Source organism: Dryobates pubescens, chromosome 5, assembly GCF_014839835.1.
Source record: "Dryobates pubescens isolate bDryPub1 chromosome 5, bDryPub1.pri, whole genome shotgun sequence".
Classification (NCBI taxonomy): Eukaryota; Metazoa; Chordata; class Aves; order Piciformes; family Picidae; genus Dryobates; species Dryobates pubescens.
The window spans coordinates 8,891,413-8,905,445 of NC_071616.1; the positions used below are offsets into that span (position 1 = coordinate 8,891,413).

Consider the following 14,033-nt stretch of genomic DNA (forward strand, 5'->3'; position numbering starts at 1 on the left):
AGCGCGCAGCCATGCAGCCCGGTGGGTTTTCTGGAGGTCACTCTGACCTAATTCACCCCCAGGAATTGTACAGTGCTGGCATGACTTACCAGTGCATTAACAAGCTGATGCTTCAGTAGGAGGTTATTTGAGTGCTTCCACATTATTTTTTCAGTCAAGAAATAGCCATTTTGTCTGGTGGCCAACAGTGGCTAATGGGGGCCTGTCTGATGGAGAGGAGGGAGCAGTGCTGGCTAGTTTCGAGATGGGACACTGAAGGCATGCTTTGGCTTTCAGTTTGGCGGCCGTTTCTGATCCCCCGGGTGGAAAACGCTCACAGACCACTTTGCCACCTGAATTCTGAGTTACCACAGCATCTTCATAGTGAACTGTGCAGTGTGTGCCAGGTGTGCCCCTGAGCCCCCACTGCTCAGCCTTGGAGATGAAGACAAAGGAACAAAACTGTGACCCAGATCTGCTCCAGCCCAACCTCTGGGTGATATGAGATGGAGGTGCTGATTTCAGCCCATCCCATGTGGCTTTGGAGGGGCAGAGTGGGACACTCACACAGCAGCGGGCACCCTGGCAGGGTTCATCCTCCCTCTGGCAAGCCTGAGCCCTAAACAGAGGTCTTGGCTGCAACATCACCAGCCTGAATCATGATGTTCTCCCAGGGTGGTGAGTTGTATACATCAAAGCTAATCACTAGCAGTTTTTAGAGGCTTTAAAATCCCATAACTTCTGGTTTTCATGTCTCCCTGCTAAGATGTCTATGGCTGGACTTTGCATGCTGACAGGCTATGCAGGGACAGGACACATGCAAACCTGTAACTGTAAAACTGTGCTAAAACATTTCTCAGGTGGTCTTCCTGTAAGACTTGTGGCATCTGCTACCAAGGGGATGGTGTGTGAGGAGAGAGTGATTTGACTGGCAAACCATTAGGATGCCCAGAATAACTCACTCCCAGCTTTTCACTTTGCTTGTTTTGGAAGTCACCCTGAAAACCCACCCAGCTCCTCCTGCCACCCCATGCCAGACAGTGGCCAGACAGCTTTGTCTGTGGCTAATGTCCTTATGTGCACGTGAGTCTATGTAGGCACAAATCCTTCATGTTGTTTATGCATGTGAGCATCCTTTGAGCCAGGCTTTGCCCTTGATGTACCCTTGGTAGCCCTGGCTCGTTGTCCTAGATGATGCTCTCAATGCTTAAAAAGGTTTCAGGGGAAATAATGCAACACTGTAAAGTCAAAGCTGGGAGCAAGCTGAGCTGGTAAGTGGACTTTCCTCAGGCAACAAAATGTTCTGGATAGTGCCTCGAGATGAGGAGCATTTTGGTAGGAGCTCTGCTCCCCACATGCCCTCTGATGTTTGCGGGGCTAAAGCAACAGGAGAGCAGTGCAGGACAATGAGCTGCAACTGCAACCTTCCTCAAGAGCTCCAGAGTTAATTGCTTGCAAACACACACCTGCCTAACTGGGACTGGAACTGAACCACTACTGTTTGCACAGGGGTTTCATTTGTCCATTGGGTGAGCAATTAAACTGGGCTCTCCTTTGCCAGTGCTGAATATTCTAGCAATTGCTTGTGATTTATGTGTCTTTTCCCACGGCAACTGGCAGTGCTGAGAAGCAAACTGCCACCTCCAGAGTGCAGCTTGCTACCAGTCCTGGATGCTAATGCAGCAGAGTGCCCCTGCCCTTTCTGTGGGATCAGTCTAACCTCTGTCCATGCTGGCCAGAACAACTATAGGGCCAGGAAATGAAATAATAGGAACTATAAGCTCTTCTACAGCTGAATGGCTTCAGAGCTCCATCAATTATTAAAGGCATTAATTCTTCCACAATCACTGGCACATTGTGGCATATTAGATTAGAGGAATGTTGGTCTCTGACCAAATCAAACTGACCAGCCTATTCACTGAGGCCCTTGAGTCCTTTTGGACTCGCTTCTGTAGCAGAGTTGGTGGTAGTGGAACACAGTTCCTTCGAGACTGGGAGAAACAAGCAGGTATTCTATTTCCATCAGGATGTAGAAATTCATGGTAGTAATATTTCCTCTCCTCCTCATCTGTCTAATAGTAATAAAACCCAATGGTGCCTGTGAGCAAGACTTCCTTTTTCATTTGTTTGTTTTTAAGAGGCTGGATTCAGCAGGGCTCTTTGCTGGAGGGGGTGGGACAGGAGCTCTTTGCCTGCAGCTTCTGACACCTGCCCCAGCCATGGCCACTAGGAATGCTGGCATATTTTTCTATAATGAAATACTCCTGCTTCCCTGTATCACAGAGGAGATGTGACTGATTCTTACCCCACAAACAGTTTTGAAGGCTTCTGTTTATGAGTACCTCCATTTGAGCAGACAGGCATTTGTCCCTGCTTTACAATGCCTGAACGTTGCAAGATGGGAAGGGCTAGGAAAAAGCCAAGAGTTGCCCATCCTCAGTACCATTTGCATCCCTTAGTACCATTTGGTCTTCTGGGAGTTGCAGCTTCTTAAGCCTTGGGGTTCTGGCAGAGCCAACCCTTTTGGTGTGCTTGGGTGGTTTGGACTTTTTAAGGGCTCTAATTCATCTGTTGTTGACACTACATATCTGTAAGCATGGCCTCCTAGACAAAGGAGGGCTGATTTTTTGTATCACAACCATAAAATCATATCCCTTATTAGAACTGCAAGTTACCTTTCACTTCTTTCGTACAAATAATGGTAATAATTCTGTCTAATGATGGCAGTGGCCAGAGCAATTCTTATTCAATCTTAGCAGGAGGGATCTTCACAGTTTCTTTGCATGTAAATCTTCCATTATTTGGATGGGGTTGTTATATCTGTAATATGTATTTATAGTTGTTTAAAGACCTGAATGGTTTATGGAATAAATTCTGACGTGATGTAGCTGGGAGCTCCATGGGTGTTCATTATGCTATTGATTCAAAAGCCCACCACTACACAGGGAAGATAAGGGGAAGATTTGGAAACTGGTGAAAATTCCTTTTGCTTTGTATAACTAATCTCACAATTGTTTCAAGAAAGGACTCTTTGCTTATTTTTTCCCCTCAAGATAATCTCTGCCTTTGTTTGAAAAAGGTTATTGATTGGATTGTTAACTTAAATAGTCTGTGGCGGGTGTGACAGAGCACATGGCTGCAATTAATCTTGCAATGCAGAATCCATTATTGAAGAAGCACTAATGAGCCGTTCTAAGGCCTTCACTGGTCACAGAGCGCCTGGGAGCAGCAGATTGCTCCTGCCCTTTAATGTCACTTTTGGTCTTTAGTGTTATACAGCTGGTGTAAGCAGAAGAGATTTTTAGAGAGATTTTTTTTGGGGGGGAGGTTTAGGGTACTTATGTTTGCATTCCCCTTACCACCAGCCTGCAGTTGCACCGGGCACAGGGGAGATAAGAAATGGTCTCTGAGCGTGCTCACTCTCCACTCCTCTGGCCAGATGTCTGGTGGACGTAGTGTACAATTAAAGCCAGTGGCATGTGAAACACAAGTGTCACTATAAAATATGGTCTCAGTCACAGAGTTCAGATCCAGAGAAGAGTTTTGACAAAGCTGAGGGAGCTTTCAGACCTGATCTATACTTTAAAATATTGCTTCAAGACAAAGGGATGAGCTGCTGGAAGCCCTCTCACTGCAAGCTTTATTGTCTATGTTGTTTATAGCTGTTGCAGCATAGAAAAAGTTTAGGTAGAGAATAGTTACGGTAGATTAGAAACTGTCGATGTTAACATATCACCTTCTCCTTCAACAGAACTGCTCCTGGGGTGTATTTTAGAGGTCTGTCTATTGACTTGGGTGACACCATAAATATGTGTTACTTCTTCCCCTTGCTAGATCTGCAGAGGAGATACGGACGTGAGAGTGATCCAGGGTTTGCTGGGGCTCAGCCGCCACCTGAATTATTAACTGAGTTCCAGCTGCAGACTCTTTGCTGCACACCTTTACCACAGCAAATATTCTTTATCACAAGACTCATGAAATAGGGCTGTTTCTTCATCTTGGCCACATAAGAGATGAAATTATGCAAGAAAGACTTTCAGCTCTCTGGCTTGTGCACTACCACAGTGTCTGTAACTTGAACTACATTTTGGACTGCTCTTTGTGTAAACCAAAATTGTTTGGGGGCTGAACTAGCCTTTTTTTATTATTTTTTTTGGCTGTTGTTGTTCTTGGGTTTAGTTTTTTCTTATAGAGGGAGTTTTTACCTACCTATAGTAGCTGGCTATATGCAGCTACAGGGCTTTGTCTTCAAGTACTCTGCCAAAGAGGGCATGCCAAGATGTGCTGTGATAGGGAGCAAGGTTGGTGTTCACTAGCATCGCTCCAGGAAGTCTTGGACGTGTGAATTGTCTCACAGGTTGTGAAAAGCACTGGATTTTGAACCAAAGTAGCAGGAAAATAGGGAGATTTTTGAAGAAGGAGAGTGAGGAAGGCAGGAAAATAAAATGTTGTATCCACTGACATGCGTGACATATGCTACGGTGCCTCGTCATGCTGCTGGCGTAAGTGAAAATACTATTTCCAGCAACATTAGGCTGAGGTCATGGTACCATAAGGTAGGTTGCTTAATGTGAAAGAGGATCTGACTTAGAGGATGAAGAAAGACATGTCCACAAGATATTCTTTATCCCTTAGACATATGCATAAGCCCTGGGCTAACAGAGAGCGGATCTGTGGCTATGCAGACACGGCTGCAGGCATTTATTGGACTCTTTTGTAGTCACAGCATTTGGATAGAGAGCCCAAAGGAGTGAATAAATCAGTATATTTTTGAAAAATATTTCTTCTTTGCTGCTAAAAAGAAGCCACAGTGACCCACACGCCAATGTTAATATAATGCATTAGCGGTGGGGTTGGACTGGATGACCTCTGGAGGTTTCTTCCAACCATACCATTCTGTGATTTTTCTAAGCAATCCTCAGCCTGCCAGAACCCCTTTCTTTTAGGCTTGTGGTGGGTGTGGCTCTTAAGAAGGGCTCTGCAGGATAGGATGGATTGCTTTGAGGATGAGACACCACTGAACGAGAGGCAGCACAGCGGAGCTGCAGAGGTGTTTTTGAGGCAGATGAGGAAAGAGGCAGTCAAGACTGATGGCTGGAAGAGAGCAAGAATGGCTGTGAAGGGACAGAGATAAAGCAGTGAACAGAACCTGACCTTCATGTCATTTGAGAAAGGGAAAGTCTTTAGCTGGAGTCTCTACAATGAGCAATGTGTGTATGCAGGCAAGTGGGCACATGAATACGTGTACACATCGAGCTGCCATTTATTTCTGTAGGTTTGATTCCATTCTTTCTATTTCTTTTCAAATGTGACTGAGGCTATTTAACTCTCTGATTAACTTACCTCCCTGTATGAGTTGTTTCCTGTGATATATTCCAGCACTGTACAACCTTTCTGGAAGCTGACTCTGCTGTTGGGATGAATTCCTCCCTGATGTGCAGTGTGGCACATTTGTTCTGTTTACTGGTGCTGGAATGAGGTTCTGCTTTTGCTGTAAATCAGATCTGGAAGAACATTTCAGTGTCATGTCAGGTTCTACTAGTTTGGTAGTATCAGAAATTATATGAGGTCCTCTCAGCAAGGAAAGGTATGATGTCACATCTCTTTCTGCACAGTTGTGATTTCAAAGTCCCCAGAACTTTAGTTTGGACAGAATCCAGTGTAAATCTCAGTGAAATCTGACTCTTGGCTTTGTGTTGACATTTCAAGGGCTCCAAAACGCAGTGATCTTCTTAGCCCATCTGAGCTCATCAGCACTGTTAAAATATTTCTGTATTCAAAGGTCTTAAGGGTGATATGAGCAATGCCATTGATCCCTCCTTCCTTAAATATCTCCTTTATTTTTCTGTTCAATTTCCTTAATAACTTATGTACACACATTTCTTTGCCAGGCAGGCTTAGTTTTGCTATCACAAGCATGCAAACGAAACTGGGGAAGAAAAATCCTTATTGCAGCATTTGGTGGGATCATGAGCACATAAAGGAAATACATTCCCTACAGCATCACTGCCTTATCTAGCAATTCCTAGCAACTGTTTGCTTTGCTAGCTAGAATATGTAGAAGCTTCTTGCAGGGTAGCAATGGGTGATGTGACAACACAGCAAAATACTGCTGGTAGGTCTGGCAATGAAGATAGCACATCTCTGCCCACATCTACCGTAGCGGTGCCTTGTTTTCTTACTGGAGAAGCAGCCTTTCTTTCTCCACACTTAAAAACACACTTAGGCTGGTGGAGGTGGAAAGGGCTTTTTCCTACCCACTGGCTCTAGTTCTAAGAACAGCAGACTGTTCAGAAGTGAAGAAACCCTGCGCACCTGATGGTGTGAGTTTCCAGAAGCAGCATGTGATGGTGCTGGATGTGTGGTATTTATGGTCCCCTCTAGTGGGCTACCCCTGTCCCATGCCTCTCACCCCTGACTATGTACCCCAGTGTTAAAGGTTCTGTGTGTCAGAGAGGGGTGCTAAACAGGAGGCTTCCAAGAATGCTAGCAGTACCTTATTGCAGGTGACTCAGGGACTGCATTAGCCTGCTAGGGATGGTTTGGGAGGACAGTGCTTTATTTCAGTGTATATTTTTCTTGGGTGGTTTTTTTTTTTTTTTTTTCTTTTTTTTTCTTTTCTTTGTGTTTTTTCTTTTTCTTTTTCTTCTTCTTCTTTTTTTTTTTTTTCCCCAGAAGGAACACTGATCCTACCTTTGGTTTGTTTGTTTCTTTGTATTTTCCCCTCCAGAAAGCCCATTGCTGACCCTGCTACTGTGATACCGCTGTTTTGCAAAGCTGGAGTCGACACGCATGTAGGGGCAGGGGTTGTAACTCTGGCAGTTTGTCCTTCCTGATTAGATGTGACTGTTCTGCTAGCTTTCCCTTCTTTATTCCTATCATTTAGTTTGTTGTGGGAGTTGGCTTGGGATTTTTTCCTTTCGGTTTCTTGTTTTGATCCTGGAAGGTTAGCTGCGCAATTTGGTTTCTTCTGTGCCAACCAATTTCAGCGGCAGAGCTCTTAAAAAGAAAAAAAGCTGTATCCCTCCATCCTGTCTTGCTTCTTGTCTGTATGCTACTGCTTCCATTTGAGTGAGGTTTCCAGAATTGCTCCACCGATTTGGACACCAGGAAGGGGAGCTCTGAAATGGAGATTAACCTCATTTCCACCAGGTCCTTCAGTCCAGCTGAAACAACGCTAATTGAAACTGTACTCCAATTTCTATCAAGACAGATGGGGTCTCTCTGAAATTGGGTTTGTTTCTGGTTTTATCCTTTCTCTTGATTTCTTTAAAAAAAAAAAAGGCCAAAAAAAAAAAAAAAAAGGGCAAGGGGAAAAAATAAAAACACCAACAGAACAGGGAGCCCCACAAAAACCAAACCCAAAGCCAAACCATTTTTAAGAGCTCTGAAAAAAACAACCTGCTTTGCCAATGGGGAATGGGTGGGGACGACTCTGATTTTCTCTTGTGCCCGGCAGCGAAAGGGTTAATGCCTGCTTTCCTCTGGTATCTGTTAGTTGCAGCCCATGTTGTGATCAGTCCATGTCCATGTGCGTTTTGTTCCCAAATTTAACACCGGTTAATTCACAAGCAATGAGTGAGCCTTAACAATGACAGTTGTTTCCCATCTTCCTCAGGACACCCGACCTGCCTGCAGTTCACCACAAACATGACTGAGGCTGTTAAAACCTATCAGTGGCAGTGCATTGAGTGCAAATCCTGCAGCCTTTGTGGGACCTCTGAGAACGATGTGAGTTTGTTTACCTTTTCACGCAAATAAGCATCACTGCAAGCTACTGTCATGCCTGTCCTTGAGGAGCACATGGCAATGGTGTGGGTCATGGCTTTGCTACTGCTTCCAGGCAGCTCTGAGGAAGGGCCACTTCTGAGAACAGAAATAGGTTTCCCCACAGTGCCCCTCTTCAGCAGTTGGTTTCTGCTGATATTACTACAGGTATCATCTAGGGCCACGTAAAATGGTGATAGAATCATAGAATCATTGAGTTATTAGGGTTGGAAGGGACATCAAGGATCATCTAGTTCCAACCCCCCTGCCATGGGCAGGGACACCTCACTCTAAATCAGGTTGCTCAGAGCCACCTCCAGCCTAGCCTTAAAAACTGCCAGGGATGGGTCTTCTACCACCTCCCTGGGCAACCTGTTCCAGTGTCTCACCACCCTCATGGTGAAGAATTTCTTCCTAACATCCAATCTGAATCTACCCATTTCTATTTTTGTTCCATTCCCCCTAGTCCTATCAATACCTGACACCCTAAAAAAATCCCTCCCCAGCCTTCTTGTAGGCCCTCTTCAGATACTGGAAGGCCACAATAAGGTCTCCTCAGAGCCTTCTCTTCTCCAGACTGAACAACCCCAACTCTCTCAATCTGTCTTCATAGGAGAGGTGCTCCAGCCCTCTGATTATCCTTGATACTTGTGGCTTGTCTGTTTATCCAACAGACATTAGCTGGAGGCTATAAACTCATGTTGGAGGGAGCTGTGAGAGAGTAGAGTTTTAATTACGGTAGTCTGGAGTAGATGTAAGTAAGCGATAATGCAAGAGGCGGCAGTTAGGTTTCCTCTGTCCCTCATTTGACTTACTTTCTTGGCAGGAAGTTTTAATTTTAATGACAAGTTCTGGGAAACATGTAGAGCACTTGAACTGGAGTGGCTAGGCCTCTCTGGTCACCTAATCACCTATCCCAGTGATTTCCAAACCACAATCCTTAGCCTGCAGTTGAACAGTGTCCTTTCTGCTTGGTTTTCAGTTAAAACCTGATGCTACGGGTCCTTGGAAGTGTTTGAGAAACTTGGAGAAGTGGCAGTGGCTGGAGAACTTTGGAGGCAATTAGCTAACCCTGCATTTCCTACAGCAGAATGAATTTGACACCTGAGATTATTATTATTATTTTCTTTTTCTTTAGCAGTAAACATGGAAGTCTGAAAACAGGGAGCTGTTCTGTGTTAGGAATCAAGATACTGCATCTATTTGCCCTACATATATAAGAAAGTGTTGCAGACAGCATGGGGGATCATAATTTCCATCTGTTTCACAGAGCATTCACTTGCCTGAGTTTTGGAGGACCGGCTAAGATGAGGCTTTTGATGAGGTTCAGTATGTGGTCACATTGGAGCTCAGCAAATTCTGTCCCCTTCTTTCAGTACAGCATATTCCCAGCCTAACAGCTTCTACCACTACATTGTGAAGACACCTTGGAGAGGAAGTCCTTCACCTCTCAGACAGATTTTTCCAGTGGTAGTTGATCCTGGATGCTCAAGTGTGGTGCCTGTAGCCTTTTACATTCCAAATAATCTTTTAGTCTCTATATTGCAGCTCTGCATTCCTAGCTGAGCACTGATGATTACCATGCTTATGTTTTCTTCTTGGCAAGAGACTAATATACATAATTTTCTCTCTTCCTTCTTCCTCTGTTACCCTTCTGTCTCCCCAACAACTCCACCTCAGGACCAGCTGCTCTTCTGTGATGACTGTGACCGTGGCTATCACATGTATTGCTTGAATCCACCAGTCTTTGAACCCCCAGAAGGTAATATATGTTGGAAGTCTACTTTGAAAAACCACAATAAGATCCTTTTGGAGCAAGGAAGAATTTCAGAAAGGTAGCCTGGGCCTTGCAGGGGGTAAGGAAGCAGTATCAAAACCAGAGACAAGTAACACTGGAAAGAAAAAAAATTAATAGATGTGAAGGCCTAGTGTGATCTGAGATGTCCCATTCAGTCTTGCCTGGTCTCTACATCATCTTCCAGAACATGACTCTTTTGAGGGTCATGGGAACCTTTGGATGTCCTAGGTAGCATTGGACAACTCAATTTTGTAGAACCATAGAATGGTCTGGGTTGGAAAGCACTTCCAAAGGTCATCTAGTCCAAACCTCTCTGCAGTAAGCAGGGGCATCCTTAACTAGAGTAGCTTGCCCAGAGCAATTCAGTCAGTTGAATTGAGCTCTTGTGAACTGTGACTTTGGACCAACCTGGTAGCCTTTTATGAGGACATAACAAGGATAGATGATGATAGAGCAGTAGATGTGGTTTATCTTGATTTCAGTAAAGCATTTGACACTATCTCCCACAGCATCCTGGAGATGATTGGGTAGTGAGGTGGATTGTGAACTGGTTAAAGAAAAGAAGTTGTGGTCAATGGGACAGAATCTAGTTGGAGGCTTGTATCTAGTGGAGTCCTTCAGGGGTCAATACTGGGACCAGTACTATTCAATATATTCATCAACAACCTGGATGAAGGTACAGAGTGCACTGTCATCATGTTTGCTGATGACAAAAAACTGGGAGGAGTGGCTGACACACTGGAAGGCTGTGCTGCCATTCAGTGAGACCTGGACAGGCTGGAGAGTTGGGCAGGGAGAAGGGCAAGTATAGCATCTTGCACCTAGGAAAGAACAACCCTGTGGACCTGTATAGGTTGGGGACTGACCTGTTGGAGAGCAGCACAGAGAAGAGGGACTTGGGCATCCTGGTGGATAGAAGGATGACCGCAAGCCAATAATGTGCCCTTGTAGCCAAGAAGACCAATGGTATCCTGGGGTGTATTAGAAGGGGTATGGTCAGTAGGTCAAGAGAGGTTCTCCTCCCCTCTACTCTGCCCTAATGAGGCCACATCTGGAATATTGTGTTCAGTTCTGGGCCCCTCAATTCAAGAAGGACAGGGAACTGCTTGAAAGAGTCCAATGCAGAGCCACAAAGATTATTAAGGGAGTGGAACATCTCCCTTATGAGGAAAGGCTGAGGGAGCTGGGGCTCTAGCTTTGAGGAGGTGACCTTATTAATGGTTATAAATATGTGAAGGATGAGTGATGGGAGGATGGAGAAAAGCTTTTCTCAGTGACTTTGAAGGATAGGACAAGAATCAATGGGTGCAAGCTGGAGCATGGGAGGTTCCACATGGGCTGCCCAGAGAGGTTGTGGAGTCTCCTCTGGAGACATTCAAAACACAACTGGAAGCATTCCTGTGTGACCTACTCTAGGTGACGCTGCTCTGGCAGGGGGTTGGACTAGATGACCTTTAGAGGTCACTTCCTATCCCTAATGTTCTGTGATTCTGTGGCTTCCTAAGAAGTCACACTTTCAGAGAGTAAGCCCTGGACAGGACGATCCTCCCTGGGAGTCTGTTGTCAGACGACTGAATTAAGAGAAGTGACCTCCCCTGTTCTCTGGTCTGCCTGGGCTTCAGAATGGGGAGAGTTTTACGGTCCATATACATTTGGTGTGTAGCTGTGATCTCTGCAGGGTATTCAGTCTGACTATACTACAACAGGCTGTAGTTTGTCACTTGGCTATGGAGCAGAGGAACTAGTCCCTTACCATTATTGATTCTCTGACTAAAATCTGCAGAGAGCAGTAGAATTGGAGAAGGAGACATGCGAGTGTGAATGACTGCGGTTTGCACGAGGGGTGAGACAAGAATAATTACAAATCAATCATGCATTCAGGAGCTAAATGTTTGTAACTTTGATAAAGAGGAGACTAAATCCAGAGGGGGAAATTTTGAAATGAAGCTAATAATTAGCTAAAGGTTCCTGTTTGACTGGGAAGTGTTGTATTGAAAGCATGAAAACATAAAACCCCATGCACCGCACACTCCAGCTGTGCTGTAACTTGTGTAGAAAACCTACGCACACAACGCCAAGGGCAGCAGTGCCTGCATCAGAAAAATACAGGCAGTTCCAGTGTTAGGAACATTTGATAGCCTATTCATGTTGATCTTGACACAAACTCTGAGTGCCTGGATTTGATGTGATTCCTATAAGGATTTCCTCATTTGCAGGAAGCTGGAGTTGCCATTTGTGCCGGGAGCTGCTCAGAGAGAGAGCATCAGCTTTTGGCTTCCAGGCCTGAGGAGCTCCAGCAGTTGAGAAACACTTTGCTCCTGGTGTTGCCATACCAGCACATAACTCCCATCCAGAACACAAAGACACAACCCACGTCAAAAGGAATGGACACTCAAATCCAGGAAGAGGTATCTGTGGTATTCACTGTCACTAAGGTCATGCCTCCTGGGCTCTGCCTGAAGGATCGAGTACTTTCCTGATGCTCCGGATGAGATCTTCACTGCTATGCATGGTTGCTGCTTGCTGTTACGGACTCACATGCGTTATAGAAGGGGGAGGGTTGTTACATTGACATGGAGAAGTCAGTTTTGTGTGGCCTTGTGCTTTTTCTGTTTAGTCTTCTTTTTAACAAAGTAGTAAGATACCTCCCAAGGAACTATTGGTGAGTACTTCGTCTGGGAGCAGCACCAGTTCTTTCTCTTCACAGGCTTGACTGGAAATCCCCTTACTGCAACCACTCTGTATTCATAGTGGGCCTTTGAGAGTTGCATTAGCTCAGTACTTCCCAGGTCCTGAACAACACATTGTCACTGAGAGAAGCACTGATCAAAAGTTTTTGGGGTGACACTCTTCCCTGGATCAAATGCTTTGATTTGGCAGCTGCTTTCAGTGTTTCTGAAGAAAGAGCAGTAGCAGCATGTATGCACACAGATGCTTAGAAAAGCTGTCCATCTCTGATCTGTCAGGACATTCAGGCACACTGTCCCACCTCAGTACTAGCATACAGTCCAGACTCATCATTGTGGCTTTGTTCAGAAAACTCTGAATGGGTTATGTATGTAACTGACTTGCTGTGCACCTCGGGAAAACTGAACAAAAGAAAAATGTTGTCTTGAGCTCATTGTAGGAAAGCAAAATGGTCACTTTTCTGAGCAATCTAAAGGAAGCTGCAACAGGAACAACTTGGGCTTAGGGTGAAACGAGGCACTTTGATTGGTTTTTTGATGTTTCTAAACTAAAATGTTCTGCAACTTCGTTCCGGGAATTGCCTCATCAGGACTTCCAGCATTTCTAAAGTGTTACTGTTGGGGTTTGTTTTGTTTTGTTTTGTTTTAATCAAAGTACTAATCAAGATCTAGCTGAATCTTCAAATAATTTTGGACCCAAATTCTCTAGAACTGCGGTTTTTTGGCAAATGTGCTAATTTGCCCAAAACCTTCCCCAGCTCTGAAGAAGGAAAGGATTTCCTTAACCTAAAAGGAAAGATTTTTCACAATGGTTTCAAAATTCAGATAGAAACAGTTACACTTTATTTAAACAAATCTCTACATGTGAAACGAAGAAACATTAGGCAAGAACATCAGTTGAAAACTACTCTTACAGCTGAGTCTCATTGAATAATTTAGGACATCACTAGGAGGACAAGTGAGTCCTTTAAAGAATTTCTACCAGATACATCTTTAAGGTTAAAAACATCCAACTCCCTGAACTGCCAAGTAGCCCAGAATGACCGTTTTCTTTACTTTTTATGCATGGATTAAGGTGGGTTTATAGCAGAAATTGATGAGAGTCCCCAGCAGCATGTGACTCAAGTTGCTTGTACAAGTAGGTAAGGACACTGAAGGTTATATTTGGAATATTTATATTGATCGAGACTTTTCCACAAAGTTAAATGTCCCTGAACACTTGAAAGGACATCATGCAAGAACACTTGTGAGCTAATTTTTCTTCCTTCTGCTAATTACACTTAGTTAGAATGAACTATATTAACCTAATGCACACTCCTTTGTTATTTAGATAGTGTCTTCACCTTTCACATTTTGTTCAGCTTGCACACTGTGAGTAGCCATGTCAGCTGCTGGATTCTCCCATGTACTGTCTCAGCCTCTTCTCAGGCTGCAAGCAGGAATATTTTGGCTTGGTAGAAAAATATTCAGACAGTATGTATTCAGACAGTATTTATCCTAGTTGTATTGGACCAAATCTTTCCTGGAGCAGCTGGACTGGCTACCTGCAAAATTAGTTTGACACCTTTGTCTTTCCATGTGGTGATCCCTCAGATAAGCCAAGGGTACAAAGAAATTTGATCATCAGATGTGGGAAGGGTAAAGTGGGAGCCTGTGGACCTGTGTTAGGTGTCGGGTACCTGAGCCACAGTTCATCCACATGAGCATTTGTAACCATCTGTTGATGTGGTTAAGCTCTACTGACCTGGCGCTTTGAGACCATCACACAGCTCAGGCTGACACAAAATCCTGTTGTTGCTGGG

The 14,033-nt window shown here is 44.5% G+C and overlaps 1 protein-coding gene across 2 annotated transcripts in view; it reads left to right on the forward strand.

Annotated features, from left to right (window-relative positions):
• The window catches only part of DPF3 (double PHD fingers 3), a 173,312-nt gene extending 160,571 nt beyond the window's left edge, over positions 1-12,741 (forward strand). For both annotated transcript variants that reach the window (XM_054161553.1, XM_009900602.2), the window contains 3 exons: positions 7,598-7,710; positions 9,427-9,508; positions 11,761-12,741. In XM_054161553.1, coding sequence (XP_054017528.1) covers positions 7,598-7,710; positions 9,427-9,508; positions 11,761-11,831 — 266 coding nt within the window. In that variant the 3' untranslated portion in view covers positions 11,832-12,741. The remainder of the gene's footprint in view (positions 1-7,597; positions 7,711-9,426; positions 9,509-11,760) is intronic.
• The last annotated feature ends 1,292 nt before the right edge of the window (positions 12,742-14,033 follow it).